The sequence below is a fragment of the Saccopteryx bilineata genome, chromosome 10, assembly GCF_036850765.1.
Source record: "Saccopteryx bilineata isolate mSacBil1 chromosome 10, mSacBil1_pri_phased_curated, whole genome shotgun sequence".
NCBI lineage: Eukaryota > Metazoa > Chordata > Mammalia > Chiroptera > Emballonuridae > Saccopteryx > Saccopteryx bilineata.
The window spans coordinates 15,511,959-15,533,388 of NC_089499.1; the positions used below are offsets into that span (position 1 = coordinate 15,511,959).

General features: G+C 47.6%; 1 protein-coding gene across 2 annotated transcripts in view; it reads right to left on the reverse strand.

Moving 5' to 3' along the window:
- Window positions 1–21,430, reverse strand: part of STAC (SH3 and cysteine rich domain) — a 137,885-nt gene that overhangs the window by 85,609 nt on the left and 30,846 nt on the right. The window contains exon 2 of one of the 2 annotated variants that reach the window (XM_066245401.1): window positions 3,060–3,303. In XM_066245401.1, the coding sequence (XP_066101498.1) occupies window positions 3,060–3,303 (244 nt within the window). Of the gene's footprint in view, window positions 1–3,059; window positions 3,337–21,430 lie in introns of both variants that reach the window. The other variant, XM_066245400.1, reaches the window with a different exon arrangement.

Sequence of the window (21,430 nt, forward strand, 5' to 3'; positions counted from 1 at the left end):
GAAATGTAGAATTAGAGATAATCCTTAAGGGTATATATGAAATGTTGCTATGTGGATGAGACTAACTACTTGTTATCTGGACATTATATTCTCAATTATTTATGCTTCTTAAATTAAAATTTTTTGTCTAGCCCTGGCTGGGTAGCTCAGTTGGTTAGAGCATTGTCCTAATACAATAAGGTTGCAGTTTGATTCCCAGGCAGGGCACATATAAGAATTAACCAATGAATGCATAATAAGTAGAACAACAAATGGATGTTCCTCTTTCTCTCTCTCCCCTCCCTCTCACTCTAAAATCAATTAAAATTTTAAATATTAAAAATTTTTTTTTTCTGTTAAACTAATTTGGTTTGCCCTCCAAATATCTTTCTTGGCTTCGAGGAGAGTAATAATCATTGTCTTTCTACCATCCCTACTCCCTCATCTCATTTCATCTGGGAAAGGAAAGGGCTAACTATGTTATAGAAATAGCCAGGAGCAAAATATGGGTCATGGTTTTCCATTCTGTGCACCAAACAGAGGTGTCTCTTTGCCCACTTTGAATGAAAGTGGCCTTTCACTATGCGGCATTACAAAGCTAGAGGCTGGAATACAACAGTTGCATGATTGGCTCACAGTTGGGAAAGTAAAGAATCAACAGAGGTCGGTCTTGTGATCAGCCAAGGTTTTCTTCTGTTGTGGTGGTAGACACTGTCCATACTCTGCCCAGAAACCCTTTCCTGGGTGTGCACAGGCGGAAGGATGCCCTCTGAAAGGTGTTCACGCCCTAATCCCCAGAACTGGTGACCATGCTATCTTACATGGCAAGGGAAGACCAGGGTTGCAGATGGAAGTAAGGCCGCTAGTCAGGTGACCTTCAGATGGGAAGATTATCCTGGTTGATCCAGGTGGGTCCCCGGTAATGACAAGGCTCCTTGTGAAAGAGGGAGAGTCAGGACTAAATAGGAAGCAGTGTGAGAAAGAAGTGATCTGCCATTGCTGACTCTGAATGTGGAAAGGGGCCACGAGCCAAGGTGTGGCAGCCCATCAGAGCTGGAGAAGACATACACATGGATTCTCCGCTAGAGCCCCCAGGAAGGAAGTCAGACCTACTGAAACCTTGATGTCAGCCCGGTGACAACCATTTGGGGACTTCTGACTTCCAGAACTGCACAGTAATAAATTTGTGTTGATTAAGCCACTGAATACATGGTCATTTGTTACCACTGAATAGTGCTCATAGCAAGAGACCACTAACACACTGGCAGGAAATGTATGTGCTGGTTGCTGATAACCCAAGATACCCCTTTTTCCCGAAAATTTCCTTCAGTAGAACACGCAGGAGGTAATGAACCGACCTGACCTGTGACCTCCAAAGCCCACTGACACCGGGATGAAAGATCCAGCCTCACAGTGGGTCCAGCTGGTGCAACTCCCTTGCTAGAGCTCTCTGCAGGTCAGCAGCGAGACTCCAGCTGGGACCTCTTCCTTGTTCCGCTGCTTCCCTGCCCCATGCTTCCCTTCCTCTCCCTTCTCCTGACAGCACACCTTCAATGAATTAGGTGCACATGAATCCAGCCTCAGGCTCTGCTTCTGGGGACTCTGCCCTGAGCCAACTGTCATACTGGGAAGAGCTGCCAGGGCCCCAGGAAAATGGCCCTCAGGGGAAATGTGGGGTCGTGAGGAGGGCTGCGTGTCAGGGTAGAGGCGCAGGAGAGTGAGAGGAAAGGATGCATTAGCTTTTCCCCTAGGGCCACACCGGGCCCTGGCCGCCAGCTTGACTGTCCGAGGCTCTTGACCTCGTGTTCTTCCCTGGACGGTTGGTTCATCGCCAAGGCCACAGCTGGAGCGCCCCGGCTGTGAGTGAGCAGAGCCCCAGTGGGGAGACCTGACCCCCTCCCGCCCCTCCCCGGCCCCTCACAGTGTGCTCTCCGGCACTCCGGGGATTTGCAGGCTTCCATGTCTGCAGTATCCCCCTGTCTCCCAAAGACAGTCCACAGCTGGACCGACTGGGCATCTTTGGATTTTTCATCCTCATTTTCCTCTCCTTATTCCTCTGCCCTTTCACTTCTCCTAGTGGAGGTAATGGGAGGTCATCCTCGCACCCCCTGAGAGCATACATGTGTCTGTCTCCTTCCCTCTTTCCTCTTGTTCTAGTCAAGTATCAGGATACAATGCTGCTCCTGAAGCCTCTAGTGTAAACGTCCTCTGAATCCCACCCACATGCCCGTTACGTCTTCCTCCATCTGTTTGGTCGCTGGGTTTCTGATGGGGGAGCCGTGGAGCAGTGTGGACTGTGGAATCTCCGTGCGTGGGGCTCTCAATGGCACATGTATTCTTTCTAGCCGGGACATTGTAGAGCTCATTCTCTTCATCTGGGTTCAACAGGCTACCACCCTTTCCCCGAGGCACCATGACGGAGTTCTCTCCGGGTTCTGAGTTGTCATGGTGGCCGAGCCATGTTTTCTGCCTGGTCAGTGCCTCCCTGAGGTCCCGGAGCCCCATCCCATACCTGCACATCTGGGTCATTCACCTGTCACTCACCAAGACATAGCCCCTCCCCAGGATACCCCAAACAGATGTCCCATGCTCACTGCAGTGGATACTGGGATGCTCACTTAGGTCCCCCTGCAAAGCTGAGGCATTTATCAAATGCCCAACATTTTGGTCGCCTTTTACTGATTCCTCCTCTGCCAATCACCTTTGGTTAAAATGAGCTGCTTTGTTCAAAGTCATGTCTCCTGTCCAGGGGCTTCCCATACTTAGTGAGAGGTAATGCATGGGTGCAAAATCTCAGACCTGTGGCCCTTATGCATGTTGGACTATAAAGGGTTAAAGTTTCCCGGAGGATTGGCTGAAGGTTTTGTTACAAGGCTACCACAACCCAGCTTCTCCCCCTGCCCAGGTCTGCTCCCTGTACCTTTTCACAAATACTATTCCCCAAACACTCCCAAACAGTCCTGCATGTGCATCTGTGAGGTGCAGAGTCTGTTGTGGGGGCCTGGACCCAAGTGATACCACTCTCCCTGGGCTTGCCAGGGGGCGCTAGGACCTGGGGGAAGGGGCAGGGAGGGTCTTACCCACGATCATGTGGTTGCAGACGTCACAGAAAGTGGGCTTCTTGAAGATGTATTCCTGAAAGGCGTGGACCTTGCCACTGCCCGGGTGCAGGCCAGCCCTGGTGGGCGTGGACGTCAGGCTTCCGGGGGCGGGGAGAGGGCTGGAGCTGGGGCTGACCTGGGCCAGCGCGTCCCCTTGCAGCTTCGCATCGCTGTTGGTTCGCTGGAAGAAGTTGTCAGCACTTTTGCTCCGTAGACTCTTGGTCTTGAAAGAAAGTGATCGTTTTAGTTTCTGGAGCTGCAATGCAAGGACAGAACGGACTCTCTTACGATCAATCGTGCAGACTCATGCTGCGGGGTGGCTCCTGCTCCACCCACCGCCTTGCTCCCACCCGCACCCTCAGACCCGGGGGGCTCAGAGATGTCCCTGTGTGGGTGGGCTGATGTCAGTGCCTGGCGGGAATGCGGCAGCCCACCCCCTGCCCAGCCAGATTACCCAAAGAGCTTCCACCGGCCTCAGTTTATGCCCCTGCTCATCCCCCTGCCTCCTTGAGGTCCCACCAGTGAGCTGACAACATAGGCCATGACATCGGGTTTGCACACCATGCGCCTTCTGAATTGGAGTCGTGGAAGTATTACATGTACAAATTCTTGGGTTCATAGGCTGGGTCTGGGATGCCAGGGCCTCGCTGGCCTTTCTCTCTCCTGGTCGCTTAGCAGCCATTTGTCACTGTACACAGCAAAGCAGGGGGCAGCACTGTCAAAGCTGAATCAATCTGCTCTGCCATCCAGAGGACACAGACCAGAGACGCTCAAGCCTGCTTGGGTCTGTAGCATATGGAGAAGTAACTTCTGTGTGTGTGTGTGTGTGTGTGTGTGTGTTGTGTGTGCGCGTGTGCGTGCGTGCATTTGTGCATGTACGTGTTTGAGGAGGACACAATGTGGAATTATCTATTGACACTCTCTGCTCTTCCCCTTGCCCTGCTGCTTGTTTCTGGCCACTTGGCAAACTAGACCATTCCTCCTTTGCCTTTGGGACTCATGAAGAGGCTTGGAAAAGTTCTAACTTCCAGAAGTCTGGGACTGGTCCAGTCCTCACATCGGAGCTAGAAGGATCTTTTGGAAACACAGTTGTGAGCATGTGTTTAAAATCCTTTGTGAGGTTTTTTTTCTCATCTTAAATTGAAAGAAAAGATCGTTGTCATGGGCTCCAGTGACTGGCAAATTCTGGATCCCAATGGCAGCTTGTACCGCTGTTCACCTTGCTCTGTCCACCCCGGCTATCTGGCCTTTTAAAAGTCTCTGGTGTTTACTATGCATTTTTACCACCAGCCCTTAGTACACAGTTTTCCTTCTGCTCAGATAAAAAAAAAAATGAAGCGCTTTGTAGCTCCCTGACCTGTAATAGGTCCCTTTGCCTTTAAGGTCGTTCCTCTTGTAACTGAGTGTCTGTGGGGGCTCAGCCTGCGACCTGGAATGAATGTTCATGGCCTGAAGCTGCAGAGAGAAAGGTGCTAAGCACATTATTCTGATGAAGGCCTACAGCAGGGTGCTCAAACACCCTAAGGACATATAAAGTGGTTGATCTGGCCCCACACCAAGCCTGTCTACCCCTGCATCAACCACCCAACTCCTCCTGAAGATCAGAAAGAGGTGCTGATCTTCAGTCTGGGGGGTGACTTCTGAAATGCCATCCTTCTGCACCTTTCCCCTTTCCCATTCCTCCTAGTAGAGTGACGTGGCAGCTCCTCCCCTCAGAGGTGGACCGTGTTCCCCACTCCTTGAATCCTGGTGGTTTGGGGCATCTGATCAATAGAAAGTGGCAGAAGCGACTTTAAGCCAGTTCCAAGCCCAGATCTCAAGATGCCTTGGACGCTTCTGTTGTTCCTCTTGGAAAGGCGCCAAACAGCCATATGAACAAAGACAACTTAGCCGGGAGGACAATGAGAGACACACGGTCCAGTCACTTTCCATCACTCAAATGAGACCCCAGCAACAGAGCCATCTGCTTCCCTGCATGGAATGGAGGAGTCTAGATGAGATCAGAAGAACTATCCGGCCGAATCCCACTCAAAATTGTCAACCCACAGAACCATCAACTCAAGAGATGCCTGGTCTTTTAAATCATCAGGTTGAATATCTACTGTGTATACACAGCACAATGCTGTTCTCTCCCCTTTCCTGGCATACAGTGGGACTGGACGTTGCTCCTCATTTGAAGGTGACTGTGGTCATGTGAGGCCAACCCTCTACTTCAGGGAGCTGTACAGAGGGGAGGCCCTGCAGGGCGTTCCACAGAAGCCCCTGGGGCCAGCAATAGGCAGGGACTCAGCAACATCACACAGAGGAAGAGGGCCAGGCAAGACTTTTCTCCTGTGTCTTTCCCTCTGCCCTACAGCCCAACCCTGCCGGAGGAGCAGGGGCTGTTGAAGAAACAGGAGGATGGTTTGTTATTGAACCATAACCTAGCACATGCTGACGGCTAGAGGAAGATGGAGCTTATTGGAAGGGGGCCCTCCATCTCTGGCAAAGGTAAGTGAGAAGGAGGTAGGAAACAGTCCCTCCTTGAGACTGAGCCACACGGAGGTGAGGAGGGGGAGCAGCGAAGGAGCAGAACAGACTGTCCACACTTCAAGTCCTTCCAGCTGGAAGAAGGCAGACTTGAATAGGAGGTGAGATTGGAGTTTTATTTTAGATAGGTGTTAGTAAATTAAATGACCAGGAAGTTAAGGGATCTGCCAAAATCTTGTCATGGGCTGTGCAAACCATGGGGAGGGAGCTTTATCAAAGCAAATGCCACCATATTGCAAAATAAAGTCATTTTCTATTCTCCCCCATGCAGACACACACACACACACACACACACACAGACACAGACACACACACACAACATATATATCTATCAGGACACAGCTGTGAAGGTAGCAGAGAGTAACCTATGAGAGAGCTGAAAATTCTTTTTGTGATGCTTATCTTAATTTTGTTTTCCAAGTACAATTTCCATTCAATATTATTTTGTGTTAGTTTCAGGTGTACAGCACAGTGGTCAGACAGTCACATACTTTACAAAGTATTTTCCCTGATATTTCCAGTACTGAACTGGTACCACACATAGTTACCACAGCATTATGGATGATACTTCCTGTGCGGTCCTTTACTTCTCCATGGCTATTTTGTACTCCCAATCTGTACTTCTTTTTTTTTTTTTTTTTTTTTTTGTATTTTTCTGAAGTTGGAAACGGGAAGGCAGTCAGACAGACGCCCACATGCGCCCAACCGGGATCCACCCGGCATGCCCACCAGGGGGCGATGCTCTGCCCATCCGGGGCATTGCTCTGTTGCAATCAGAGCCATTCTAGTGCCTGAGGCAGAGGCATGGAGCCATCCTCAGCGCCCGGTCCAACTTTGCTCCAATGGAGCCCTGGCTGTGGGAGGGGAAGAGAGAGACAGAGAGGAAGGAGAGGGGAAGGGGTGGAGAAGAAGATGGGCACTTCTCCTGTGTGCCCTGGCTGGGAATCGAACCCGGGACTCCTGCACGCCAGGCTGACGCTCTACCACTGAGCCAACCAGCCAGGGCCCCAATCTGTACTTCTTAATCCCTTCACCTTTTCATCCAGGCCCCGGACCTGTCACCCCTCTGGTAACCAGCAGTCTGTGCTCTGTATCTATGCATCTTTTCTCTGTTGTTTGTTTCTTTCGCTCTTTAGATTCCACATGTAAGTGAAATCATGTGGTATTTGCCCTGGAGAAAGCTGAGAGTGGAAGGAAGAGAACAGGGCAGGACAGGGCAGGAGGGAGCTGGGAGTGTGGAGCTCACCCAAGTGCTTCACAGGTGACCCCTCTTCATCTTCCCAACCATTCAATGGAGACTTTATCCGCCCCCCCCAAAGAAATGGAGGCTGAGAGAGGTTAAGAAACTTGTCCAAGGTCACACAGCTTAGGTGAGTAAAGACCAAGGTTCACAATGATGGAGGGTAAATGGAGAGATGGGGAAGAGCTAGTGGAAGTACTAGTAGAGAAGTACTAGTGGTCAGTGAGCGTGGGAAGGGTCGTGGGGTGGGGAAGCAAATCTGCTATGTAGGAGCTAATTCTTTTATTTTATATATTTTAAATTTCGTTTAAAAAATAAATTTATTAAGTGAGAGGCGGGTAGGCAGAGAGGCAGACTCCTGCATGCACCCTGATTGGGATCCACCCAGCAAGCCCACTAGGGGGCAATGCTCTGCCCATCTGGGGTTGTTGCTCCGTTGCTTGGCAACCAAGCTATTTTAGTGCCTGCAATGGACGAGGCATGGTGCCATACTGAGCTCCTGGGCCCAACTTGCTCAAATGAGCCATGGCTGCTAGAGGAAGGCGGAGAGAGAGAGAGAGAGAGAGAGAGAGAGAGAGAGAGAGAGAGAAAGGGAGGTGTGGAGAAGCAGATGGTTGCTTTTCCTGTGTGTTCTGACCTGGAATTGAACCTGGGACTTCCACACGCTTAACTGTTGCTCTATTGCTGAGCCAACTGGCCAGGGCCTCAAATTTCTTAAAAATAATCACAGGCATGCCTTCTCGATCAAAGCAGAGCATCAGACATCACTGCATGGTCTTCTGCTGCCAATACAGGGAAGGTGATGGGTGACACCTTTATAGGTGCAGTCTGGTCTCCTTCTGGTGCTCATGTGCGTCTCTTTTCCCTTCAAACCCTCCCACCACCTGTGGTGTGTTGTGCCCCCCAGAAGTTTAGTATGATGCCAAGAAACCTATAGCATTTTCCTTGCCCTGAGAGATGGCATCTGGAAATTCTGTTAAGACCTGCAGACCCTGCCTGCTTCTAGAGCTGGTGAGTTTGCCTTGGAAGCCAATGTGACATTTCTTATTTAAGTGGCCAGATTAACAGTAATGGCTTCAAGTTAAATAAAATCTGAGCACTGAGCTCAAAGGAACATGCTTTCTCCAATGATCCCTACAAGAGCAGAGGCCAGACAGGAACATACAAAACACAGAAATAGAAGCAAATTCTGATAATGGCAGATGTCACAAAATGATTAGCTTCCACACACCACCGCCACAGCCCAGCTCCATTCTATTTATAATAATAATGGTAAAAGGAAAAGATATTCCTGAATACTTTACCATGTGCTAGAAATGACTTTGAATACTTTTATTTATCCCAGCAAATGTATGACTAAAAGATCATTCATTCATTTAAAATAATTCAGTAAATAACTTATTGGGCTACTTCTATGAGTCAGACATAGCTCTTGGCTTTGGGGATATGGCAGTAAAAAGAGTAAAACCCTTCTCCTTAAATTAAAGTTTTAATATCTAGTGAGCTGAGACAGAAAATAAACAAGAGAGTCGTTCCAAGGAGCAAGATGAGTGCATTGGAGGAACTCTGAGAGGTCAATGTGTCTGCAGCAGAGCGAAGAGGAAGAGAAAGCGCGGAAGGGTCAAGGGTCAGCTTCATGCCAGAATTCTCAGGTCATGGCCAGGGCTTTGGAATTTACCCTAAGGGTGATGGTTTTGATCAGGGAAGTGACAGGGCCTGACCCTTATTTTAAAAGGGTTGCTCTGGCCGCTGTGTGGACAATAGACCAGAGGAGGGCGTGATGGAAGCAGGGAGACCAGTGGGGAGACTCTTGCAATTATCCTGGTGAGAAGTCATTTTGGCTCAGCCTAATATAGTGATTGTGGTGGCACTTGGGGTACACTTGGAAGGGAGAAGCGATTGGGTTTGCTGAAGGGCTGGATGTGGAGTATGAGGAAAAGAGGGCAGTCAATAATGATTTCAAAAGTTGTGGCTAGCCTGACCAGGTGGTGGCGCAGTGGATAGAACATTGGACTGGGATGCGGAAGGACCCAGGTTCGAGACCCCGAGGTCGCCAGCTTGAGCACGGGCTCATCTGGTTTGAGCAAAAGCTCACCAGCTTGGACCCAAGGTCGCTGGCTTGAGCAAGGGGTTACTCAGTCTGCTGAAGGCCCGCAGTCAAGGTACATATGAGAAAGCAATCAATGAACAACTAAAGTGCCACACGAAAAACTGATGATTGATGCTTCTCATCTCTCTCTGTCCCTGTCTGTACTTCTCTCTGACTCTCCCTGTCTCTGAAAAAAGAAAAAAGAAAACAAAAAAGTTGTGACTTGAGCCACTGGGTAGATGGCGGGTCACTTACTGAAAGGAAGGACACTGGAGAAGAAGCAAGTTTGTGTAGGGAGTGGGGTGGGGATCAGAGTTGAGTTTTGGGTGAGTTTGAAATGCTTGCTTTGAATTCAAGTGTTACTGTCAAGTAGGCAGTTAAATATACTGCTCACAAAGATTAGGGGATATTTTATAGCTTCATATTCATTTTGAAATATCCCCTAATTTTTGTGAGCAGTATATGTGATTTTGGGACTCAGAGACCAGGTCCAAGCCACTGTAATACATGTGGGGGCCATGAGCAGGTAGATGGGACTCGAAGCCATGAGACTAGATGAGATCACTACGTAATGAGTGCAGGCACCTCAGAGAAGTGATCTGAGGACAGAGCCCTGGACATCAAGAAGATTAAGAACAAACAATTTTGATGTCAGAAGAGGAAGGACAGAGAGATCTGAGAAGGAGGGGCCAATGAGGAAGGAGAAGGACAAAGAGAGGGATGTTTTCGACTCTAAGGGAAGAAAATGATTCAAGGCAGAGAGGCTAACCAGCAGCATCAAATGAAGCCTGGATGTCAGGTAATACGAGGTGTAGGGGTTGGCCATTACGCCTGGCAGTGGGAATGTCTTTGGCAGACCTTGGTAGCAGCTTTAATGGGACAGAAGAGCGTAGAGAGAGAACAGAGCAGGGCAATGCCCAGTAGGAGGATGGGAGGGCGGCACAGAGGGTCCATTTCAGGTTATCGTCTCATTTTACAGATGAGACAACCAAAACTCAAAGTTAAAGGGCTAGTAAGTTGCAGAACCAGCATCCGCATAACAGTCTCTCTAACTCCAAAGCCTTGTAAGCCAAACGGACTGTCAGGAGAAGGTTTTTCGACCCTGACCTCTTCTTAGTAAAATTCCTCTGCTTAATGTCCTTTAGTGCCAGCTGGAATTTTAGCAATAATCCATGTGGTTGCCATTCTGAGAGGCACTTCTGTGGCAATTAATGGGGGGGGGGAGAGAGAAATCAGGAGTCATTAGAGCAATGGAACACAGAAAATTACAGCCGGAAGGTGACTATAGTGGCGTGCCTATTGATTTACCAGTCTGTTCTGCTGTGGCCCATAAAGTTAATTAACCAGCACGCACTTGATCATTGCAGCCGGGATCTGAAGCCTGTGTATGTGGGAAGGTGGGCGGGGGGAGGTTTGGGAGCACACGGGGCTCTGCCCACACAGGCATAAATCAGGAGCAGTCACCGTGTCAGTTCAGTTTCCTGCTTGTTGACATTTAACCGTGAATACGCCTCTGTGTACACTTCCTCTGCTATTGAGGACCAGCACCAGTGACGCACTGGCTTTCGCTTCTGAATTGAAATGAGATCATCAGAGAACACCGGATAAGCAACTGTCCAAATGTCTCACCCTGGATGCCCGTGTGTGTGATCGGCATCTCCGATTTTTAAAAGATGAACATATTTTTCTTTTTCACGTTTCAGATTTTCTAAAACAGGGCTATGCCTTCGATTGAAATGCCCGTTTTTTTTTTTTTTTCTTTGTTTTCCTGAAAACCTGTTATTAAATCAATGGATGGCAAGGCAATGGGTGATTTGTCACGCTGGGGCAAGCAGGCAGAGCGGTCCCTGTGAGTGGCCTCTGAAAGCCAGCTCCCTTCACACTCCGTCAGCCACGCGGCGTCACTTCTAGTCCAAGTTCGGCTGCGGTTTGTCAGAGCTCTTCCCACCCTCGCCCCAAATAATTCACCCACGGCTCTACAGGCAGGGAGGGAGTATTGGGGTCTTTAGAAAGGTAATGCCTGTGATGAGGACTCACTTTCTTTTTGTGTGTATGTGTGTGTGTGTGTGTGTGTGTGTGTGTGTGACAGGGACAGAGAGACAGAGGGACAGACAGGAAGGGAGAGAGATGAGAAGCATCAATTCTTGGTTGCGACACCTTAGTTGTTCATTGATTGCTTTCTCATATGTGCCTTGACTGGAGGGTGGGGCACAGCAGAGTGAGTGACCCCTTGCTCAAGCCAGTGACCATGGGGTCATGTCTATGATCCCATACTCAAGCCAGCAACCCTGCGCTCAAGCCAATGACCTCAGGGTTTCGATCCTGGGTCATCTGCATTCCAGTCTGACGCTCTATCCACTGGCCACTGCCTGGTCAGGCGAGGACTCACTTTCTTACCAACCTTTTTACCCACCCACAGCCCCGTTTCCTTTAAGGCAAGCACAATATATTCCAGGTCCTGATTTGACTTAGTTTGGATAGAGACTTCAGGTGAGAAATCATTGTTTTGCAACCACTTGGCTCTATCACAACCAGCTGCAAAAAATAGTGGTTGAACATAACGGTAAAGCAACAGATAGCGAAGAGGGCTCATTGTGTGTTCTGACACCAATGAGCTGTGTGGCCGGGGCAGGTCCCTCTAGCTCCTGGGCTTGGGTTCCATCAGTTAATGGGGAGGAGGGGCTCAGTGGCTGCTGAGTCCCCTTCCCAGCTCTGCTAATTTAGCACACTGAAGGAATACAGACTTCCGACAGACTCTGCTCATAGAAAGTTGAAGATCTAATTCTGGAGACAAGTAACAGTGCTTAAAACTATCCGAGGGTGACACAAGGCCCTATGCTTATATTATCAAGTGGTGAGTAGAGTGTTTTGATGGCTGCCTATTCTAATATGTCAGGAGAAGGAGCTGTCAAGGGGGGCTGGAATAATCAGAGACATTTTTTTCAAACCTTGAAGGATGAATCAAGTTTAAAACATACAATTCAAATGTTTCATTGCTTTGATGGCCCCCTCCCATCACTTCTTACTGTGGGACACAGAACCTTCCTGATGGATGAAGGTACCCACCTGTCCACCATTATGTCTAGTCATACCTCCTTCACGCTGGACACAGCAGACAAACTAAAAGCAGCCGCCAGACTTTCAGTGATTTTCAAAGGCCTTCAGTGCCTTTGTTCTGCCTAGAAGATGACTGATTCAATCTCCTTGGAAAATGCCTGCTTCTCCTTTACTGATTCACTTCCCTCTGGCATCTTGCCTGACCTTCCCTGCTGGTGAATCGAGACCTTCTCTCCTGTGCAACCACAGTGGGCAACAGGTCAGTCTACAAATGGGCGAGTGTATCCCTGTTGGCCCCCGAATCCTGAAACCAAAGGAACAGTTTCATTCGTCAAAGTTGAAAGGGGGCAGGGAGATGTGGTGACACACAGTCAAGGCGGAAAAGCCGCAGTGACGGTCAGATAAGACCAATGAGTGGGTTAAATTCAGAAAACCAGGAGACAGCCTGGAGGTGGCCTGAGGTCTTGCAGGGGAGAGAGAATCGTCTAGGGTATGAACATCTGCCCTTAAAAGAGAGAGAGAGAGAGAGAGAGAGAGAGAGTTGTCAGGGATCTGAGCAGATTCCAAGACGTCCCCGTCACTCCCAGACCTCCTCCCTCTGATGGACGAGGCCAGGGTATGTGCGTGGTGGGACCTTGGAGGGGACAGGAGGCATCTTTCTGCTATGGCTGCCTCTCCTGTGTTCTGTGGAGATGGCACTGGGGCCCTATGTTTATAGTGGAACATTGGCAGGTTGTATGGAAGGGTTGGGTTCTTACAGAGAAAGGGCCCTGAATCGGTGACTCTCGTGCCTGTGAAGGGCCCCAGGAAGCAGTCCTCCTCTTTGTTTCCCTGTCGCACAGACTCTGCGTCGGTAAACGCCATGCCATTTCATCCAGTTTATCTGACTTCAAACCTCAGACGCATCCTGGACTCCAATTTATCCCTCATACTTCATATCCAGTCCATTAGCCACCAATACATTAGTCAACAAGACTTTCAAAATCTATGCAGATTCCACCCACGTCACATCACCTTCTTCCCCATCAGCCGGGTCCAGTCTGACATCCTGTCTGGGCAACTGCTTTCTTACAGGCTCCCTGACAAAGACAGCAATTACATTCTATTCTCTTGCTCCATTATACTCTGTGCAAAATAGACAGAAGCGTCAGCCTGGCGTGCGGGGGGACCCGAGTTCGATTCCCGGCCAGGGCACATAGGAGAAGCGCCCATTTGCTTCTCCACACCCCCCTCCTTCCTCTCTGTCTCTCTCTTCCCCTCCCGCAGCCGAGGCTCCATTGGAGCAAGGAGGGCCCGGGCGCTGGGGATGGCTCCTTGGCCTCTGCCCCAGGCTCTAGAGTGGCTCTGGTCACAGCAGAGCGACGCCCCGGAGGGGCAGAGCATCGCCCCCTGGTGGGCAGAGCGTCGCCCCTGGTGGGCGTGCCGGGTGGATCCCGGTCGGGCGCATGCGGGAGTCTGTCTGACTGTCTCTCCCCGTTTCCAGCTTCAGAAAAATACAAAAAAAAAAAAAAAAAAAAAAATAGAAGTGATTGTTTAAGGTGGAAGTCAGACTGTTTCACCACTCTGCTAAACACCTTACAACAGTTTTTCATTATACTTACAATAGCACCTAATATCCGTTCAGTGGCCTATAGGGCCCTACAGGATCTGATCATGCTTACCACCATCCTAGAGCACTCACTCTGTTCCAGCCTCCTTGCTGTTCCACACACACACCAGAAACACTGCCAGGCCAGGGCCTTTGCTTCTGTTGTTCTGTCATCCTGAAATGTTCTGGTCTTTCCACAGTTTACTAACTGCTCCCTTCCGTGAGGCCTCTACTCAGAGTGCCTTCACAAGAGACTCTCCTTAACTCCAGCGCCCTGTCTCCCTGCCCCTCTTCAGAGCACTAACTACTATTCTTTTTTAACTTCTTTTGAAAACTTTGTAACCTACAGAAAATTGGCAAGAATAGTTCCAGGAATGCTGACCATACCTTTCACCTAGATTTGCCAATTATTAACATTTTGCAAAATTTAGTTTTTATTTTTCTCTCTAGAATATAGATATTATTGCAATTGTTGTTATCATTGCTATTATTATTATTACTATATCGTTACAGAACTATTTGGAAATAAGTTGCAGATATCATGGCCCTTTATCTCTAAATACTTCACTGTGTAGCTGCCAAAAACAAAAATAGTTTGTTATGTAAATATAATACAACAAATCACCATTGATGCAAAACTATTATCTAATATGCAACTCATATTCATATTTTGAAAATTATACTGTTCGTTGAAGTTCTCATTGAGTTCACCCACTCTTCCCCTAAGTTCATTGAGCATCATTAAAACCAGTGTATTTGAATTCTGCCTGTCGATACTTTATTATTATTATTTTTTCTGGAGTTTTGTTCTGTTCTTTTATAGAGACATTGTTCTTTGTCCCCTCATTTTGGCTGCCTCCCTGTGTTTCTTTCTGTGTATTAGGCAGATCTTCTAAGTCTCCTGCATTTGACAGAGTGGCCTTATGCAGTAGGTGTCCTAGAGCAGTGGTTCCCAACCCCCGGGCCGCGGACCGGTACCGGTCCGTGGGCCATTTGGTACCGGTCCGTAGAGAAAGAATAAATACATTATTTCCGTTTTATTTATATTTAAGTCTGAACGATGTTTTATTTTTAAAAAATGACCAGATTCCCTCTGTTACATCCGTCTAAGACTCACTCGACGCTCTTGTCTCGTTAAGTTTGACAATTATATTTAAAAATACCACAGTTTTTATGTCGGTCACATAATTTTATTTTGTGCATTTATCCATCCCACCCTAAAGGCCGGCCTGTGAAAATATTTTCTGACACTAAACTGGTCCGTGGCCCAAAAAAAGGTTGGGGACCACTGTCCTATAGGGCCCAGTGGCGCAGCCTCTCTGGTCACTTGAACAGGGTGCTGCAGGTGAGGCCACAGCATCCCCCACTTTGCGGGCTGGGTGCAAAGTCCCAGTATAGTTGAGCCTTGATTGCTGTTGGCGTAAAGGGAGGAATGTAGCCCAGGTTGCAAGGGCTGACCGTCACCACTGCGGAGCAGCTGCTGTGCAGGAGCTGACCCCGTGGAGCAGCCCTCTTTAGTGGGGCTCAGGCACCTGCTGAGTCCACCCCTTGAGTGTGTTGCTCACGGAGGTGGTTGGGTGGTGCTCTGAGGCTATCCACTGGGTGCACTAGCTCTGGGACCTCCCGGGAGTGCAGGCCAAGGTCAGCTGCAGTATGTGCCCTACCCGGCAATCTGTAGGTGGCTGCTACTTTGCTGGGCTTGGAGGTGCTCAGGAGAAGCCAAGCTGTGAACCCAGGCTGTCTGCCATTACTGCCAGGCTTCGGGCCCCTTAGCAAGATGTGTGGGACACACTGTGGCCAGATGCAGCTTATTTGGGGGTTGGAAAAACCTTTGAGTGATTTTAGGAGAGTCCAAAGCATGAGCCAAGACAAGACGTTTGTATGAAAAAAGCCACTGGGAACAGCTTGGGTTCAGCCCACAGCTGGGTGAGGCGGGGTCTTGGAATCACCAGGGCGGGGCCAACAGAGTTAGCCATGTTGATGGAGACTCAATAAGGTGCCTGTCTGCAGCTCTGTGTGGGGAGGGCTCATTGGAGGAACACTGGCCTCTGCCAGCACTTCTGCCTGCGAGAAAGCTGTTCCCCCAGCTCTCATGCTGATGTCAGACATTCAGTTCCTCCCCGGATGGCTCCACTGCCTTTCAAACTGCTGCGTCAGTGCTGGACCTCAGAGTGAGTGAGTTCAGGTAAGCCCATGTATGTGCCCTTTAAGAGGAACACCTGGGACTCCTGCAGCCCTCTGTCTCACTCAGCCACAATCCTGCTGTTTTTCACAGCCATGAGTTATGGGGACTTCTCTTCCCAGGCCAGGATCCCTGGGCTGGAGGGTCTGGTTCGAGGCTGGGACCCCTGGCTCTTCAGGGGAGAACCTCCACAGCTGAGATGGCTAGCGCTCATGATTTTTATCTGCCACAGGTGGGTGTGAGACCAGCCTGTTCTGCTTCTTCGCCCCTCCTACCAATCTCAAAGTGGCTTCTTTATACCCTTAGCTGCAGGCCTTTCTGTTCAACTAGATTTTAGGTGGTTCTAAATGATCATTGTTCTGTAGCTTAGTTGTAATTTTTATATGGTTGTGGGAGGTTCTGGGGACCGTGTTTATCTATGCCACTATCTCGACCGGAAGCTCTACTAGCCAGTATTTTGTGGAATTTCCTATGATTTGGGTATATCTGATGTTTTCTCACTATTGGATTGAAGCTATATACATCTTTGGTAAGAATAGGATGAAAGTGATGCATTCTTCTCAGTACAATATATAAATATTAGGAGGTACCTGATATCAATATGTCCCATTATGGGTCATGTTAATTTTGGTCATTGGGTTTAGGTGACGTTTTCCAGGTTGTTCCATGGTAAAAGGACTAGTTTTCTCTTTGTAATGAGCAGGTTTCATGCAGGGGAAATACTTTGAGACTATGGAAGTATCTTGTTTGTCATCAAACATTTGCCCTCTAATTTCAACACCCATTGATGATTCTTGCCTGAAAAACTTATCACCTGGTGTTTGCCTAATAGTGATGTTCTGTTTCCATTAGTCCTTCTATATGGATTCATTTATTTATTTTTGTTTCCTTTGCCGTTGAAGTCAAATACACAGAAACATCTCTGAGTGATACCCAGAAGCTTGGCACCTATGTCTTCTTCTATGAATTCTATGGTTTCAGCTGTTACATTCAAAATTTTAATCCATTTTGAGTTAACTTTTGTGTATGATATAAGATAGTGGCCTAATTTTGTTCTTTTGCATGAGGCTGTCTAGTTTACCCATTGTTTGAAGAAACTTATCTTTCTCCATTGAATGCTTTTGGCTCCTTTTCTATAAGTTAGTTATCCATATATATGTGTGCTTTTAATTCTGTTCCATTGGTCTGTGTGTCTGTTTTTCTGCAGTTCCATATGGGTTTTTTTTGTATTTTTCTGAAGCTGGAAACAGGGAGAGACAGACAGACTCCCGCATGCGCCCGACCGGGATCCACCCGGCACGCCCACCAGGGGCGACGCTCTGCCCACCAGGGGGCGATGCTCTGCCCCTCCGGGGCGTCGCTCTGTTGCGACCAGAGCCACTCTAGCACTTGGGGCAGAGGCCAAGGAGCCATCCCCAGCGCCCGGGCCATCTTTGCTCCAATGGAGCCTCAGCTGCGGGAGGGGAAGAGAGAGACAGAGAGGAAGGAGAGGGGGAGGGGTGGAGAAGCAGATGGGCGCTTCTCCTGTGTGCCCTGGCTGGGAATCAAACCCGGGACCTCTGCACGCCAGGCCGACGCTCTACCACTGAGCCAACTGGCCAGGGCCCCATATGGTTTTGAATATTGTAGCATTATAGTATAATTTGAAATTGGGGAGTGTTATACCTATAGCACCAAAAAGAATAAAATACCTACGAATAAACGTAATAAATGAGGTGAAAGACCCGTACACTGAAAACTATAAGACATTGTTGAAATAACTTGAAGAATATACAAAGAAAAAATGAAAAGATATTTTGTGTTCATGGACTGAAAAATTAGCACTATTAAAATGTCCGTATCACCTAAAACAATCTACAGATTCAGTGCACTTCCTATCAAAATCCCAATGGCCTTTTTTACAGAAAAAAATCCCCAAATTTACATGGAGCCATAAAGGACTCTGCATAGCCAAGCAATCCTGAGAAAAAAGAACAAAGCCAGAGTATTCTTCTATGTTTATTAGCATTCTATAGCAGAATTCTCCATTTATTTATTTAATCATCCAATTATTCATTTCTATTAGTATGTCCTGACAGTATTTGCTTTATTCTGTAAGTTAGAACTTACTAGGATCATTATTTATATGTTGTTCAATATGAATAATTGAACAACACTGGCATCTCCTTTAAGTTGGTATATGTATTCTCTATGATATGTTGCAATTATTTTTTTTAATACTTCCTTACTTTCAAACAGTATGGGACTCTCCAGGCTTATCTTGTATTTGCCCTGTTCCCATTTTGCAGCCAGCCATTTCCCTCACGAGCCCTGGTTAGTTTTACTAGAGAATGGTACTAACAAACTGGGATCTGGGGGCTAGATATGCTCATGGCTACCAGGGCGTCACTGACTTTAGGCTCTCTCAGTAGACAGGACTAGACAATATATGAGAGTGTATTCCTACACTCATACACACATATCTGTTATTTTTGTATCCATCTATATGCATAACTACAGTGTGTCCATAAAGTCATGGTGCACTTTTGACCGGTCACAGGAAAGCAACAAAAGACAATAGAAATGTGAAATCTGCACCAAATAAAAGGAAAACTCTCCCAGTTTCATACCTATTCAGTGCAGTTCAATGTGGGCACATGCACAGATTTTTTAGGGCTCCTAGGTAGCTATCCCGTATAGCCTCTACAGACTCGTCACTGACTGATGGCCTACCAGAATGGGGTTTCTCCATCAAACTGCTGGTTTCCTTCAACTGCTTATCCCACCGAGTAATGTTATTCCTATGTGGTGGCGCTTCGTTATAAACACACTGATATTCACGTTGCACTTTGGTCACAGATTCCAATTTAGCGAGCCACAGAACACACTGAACTTTTCTCTGTACCGTCCACATCTCGACTGGCATGGCCGTGGGCTGCTCCGCTGTATACACGGTGTTACATCATCATCTGCGCATGCGCACATGCTGCCACATCATCCTACAGAAACTGGGAGGGTTTTCCTTTTATTTGGTGCAGACTTCACATTTCTATCGTCTTTTGTTGCTTTCCTGTGACCGGTCAAAAATGCACCATGACTTTATGGACACACTGTATTAAGAAATCATGAGTTCATACCACTACACTCCAATTTACTCCCTTATTTATTAAAACATATTTTGTTGTTCCCTGGTTGTTATGTGCATGGTTGGACTCTAAAACTAGTCTAGTATCCTTTAAACTACAACAGAGAGGAGGGGACAGAAATTAGTTGGGAGTAAATACACAGGACAAGACAGAGAAATTGGAAAAAAAAAATCCCAGGAGTGAATAAGCTACTTAAGAGAGGTATCATGCAGTCACTTAATAAACATTGTTTAAATTATCATAGGTATGTGGGACGAGCTTTTCACTTCAACAAGTATTTATTGCCGATGTGCTATGTGCCATCCTTTCTGCTAGGGATGAGGAGGGGCAACAATGTGCCCCTTGTCTTTAGGTTTTCATCTCACTTGGGGGAAAACGTGGATAGACCCATGATATTAATTTTACGGCACTAAGCTTACTCTGCAAGCTGGAAGGAAGGAAGGAAGGAAGGAAGGAAGGAAGGAAGGAAGGAAGGAAGGAAGGAAGGAAGGAAGGAAGGAAGGGAGGGAGGAAGGGAGGAAGGGAGGGAGGAAGGGAGGGAGGGAGGGAGGAAGGGAGGAAGGGAGGAAGGGAGGAAGGAAGGGAGGGAGGAAAGCAATAAAGTAAACTACAAGGTAGCGGGGTTTTTGGAGTATTTGAGGCAGACTATTGATAAGCAAAGGAAGGAAAATGAAGAACAGCACAGGAAGGGAGTTCCAAGTTCAAGGCGTTAGAGGGGTAGACAGGGACCCAAAGGAAGAGATCTTGAAAAACGTGTATAGACCTGGGCAGTACCTACAGCAACAGGTGATTGCTGAAGAGCAGTAAGGAAGGAAGAACTTGTTCATATTTATATACTTACATTTTACAATATTAATAGAGACATACGTATGGTAAAAAAAATCATACACTAGTTCTAGCTGGTTGGCTCAGTGGTAGAGTGTCAGCCTGGTGTGTGGCTATCCTGGGTTTGATTCCTGGCCAGGGCACACAGGAGAAGCACCCATCTGCTTCTCCACCCTTCCCCCTCTCTTTTTCTCTCTCTTTCTCTCTCTCTCTTCTCCTCCTGTGGCCAAGGCTCCACTGGAGCAAGCTGGCCCGGGCGCTGAGGACGGCTCCATGGCCTCAGGTGCTAGAATGGCTCTGGTTGCAACAGAGAAACGGCCCAGATGCACAGAGCATCGCCCCCTAGTGGCATGCTGGTTGAGTCTCAGTCAGGCGCATGTGGGAGTCTGTCTCTCTGCCTCCCCACTTCTCACTTCACAAAAATACAAAATGACAACAACAACAAAAAACCATACAGTACAGAAAGAGAACTTACTGAAAAGTAAGTTTTCTTCTCACATCAGATCCTTAGTTCAACTCAGAGTTTAACCTCCATCAGTAGTTTCTTCCAGAAATGCTTTGGGCATATACCTGCATCTATCTTAGACTAATGATAGTCTAACTGTACAGACTATCATTTTTTAAAAGACACAAATGTGAATATATTATGCACATTTTTCTGTATCTTTCTTTTTAATTTTATAATATACATTGGGATCTTTCTATTAACTCATTCTTTAATTGCAGTCTAATATTCTACCGAATGGCAGAAGAAGATTAACTCATTATTTCTCTCTCTCTCTCTCTCTTTTTTCTTTTTTGTATTTCTCCGAAGTTAGAAGTGGGGAAGCAGTCAGACAGACCCCCGCATGCTCCCGACTGGGATCCACCTGGCACGCCCACCAGGGGGCAATGCTCAGCCCCTCTGGGGCATCGCTCTGCTGCAATTGGAGTGATTCTAGCACATGAGGCAGAGGCCATGGAGCTGTCCTCAGCGCCCGGGCCAACTTTGCTCCAATGAAGCCTTGGCTGAGGGGAAGAGAGAGACAGAGAGGAAGGAGAGGGGGAAGGGTGGAGAAGCAGATGGGCACTTCTCCTGTGTGCCCTGACTGGGCATCAAACCCGGGACTTCCACATGCTGGGCCAATGCTCTACTGCTGAGCCAACCGACCAGGGCCTCATCATTTCTCTTTTGATGAACATTTGATCATTCCTAGTATTTTCTTGAGGCAGAGACCCACATTTGTTCACCAAAATCCATTTTCATTTTCTTCCTTGGTATATGGTTAGATTAAATGCAGAAATGAAACTGCATGCTTGCTAACAGGATATACTGAAATGAAATGTGTCTTCTTGTGAAAGTTGGCCTAAGGCTGTATGCATGCTGGCTCTACCCCCCCCCCCTTCACACCAGCTGCCATGGATGTAGCGTTGATCCCCTTGAACCCTGGCAATGATGACAATGCCCTTGGGGAAGGTCAAATGGTATCTTAGAAGGAAATGGGTCCTTGAGTAACCCCAAGTGGTACAGCTGCCCTGCTAACTAACCTAAGCAGTTGACCTTGAACCTTCTGTGAGAGAGAACCACATGTCCACAGTTTTTGAGCCACTGAATATTTGTTGGGTTTCTATTTTATAGAAGAAATCTTCTTCCTTACTAATATACTGCTCACAAATATTAGGGGATATTTCACAGCTTCATATTCATTTGGAAATATCCCCTAATTTTACAAACA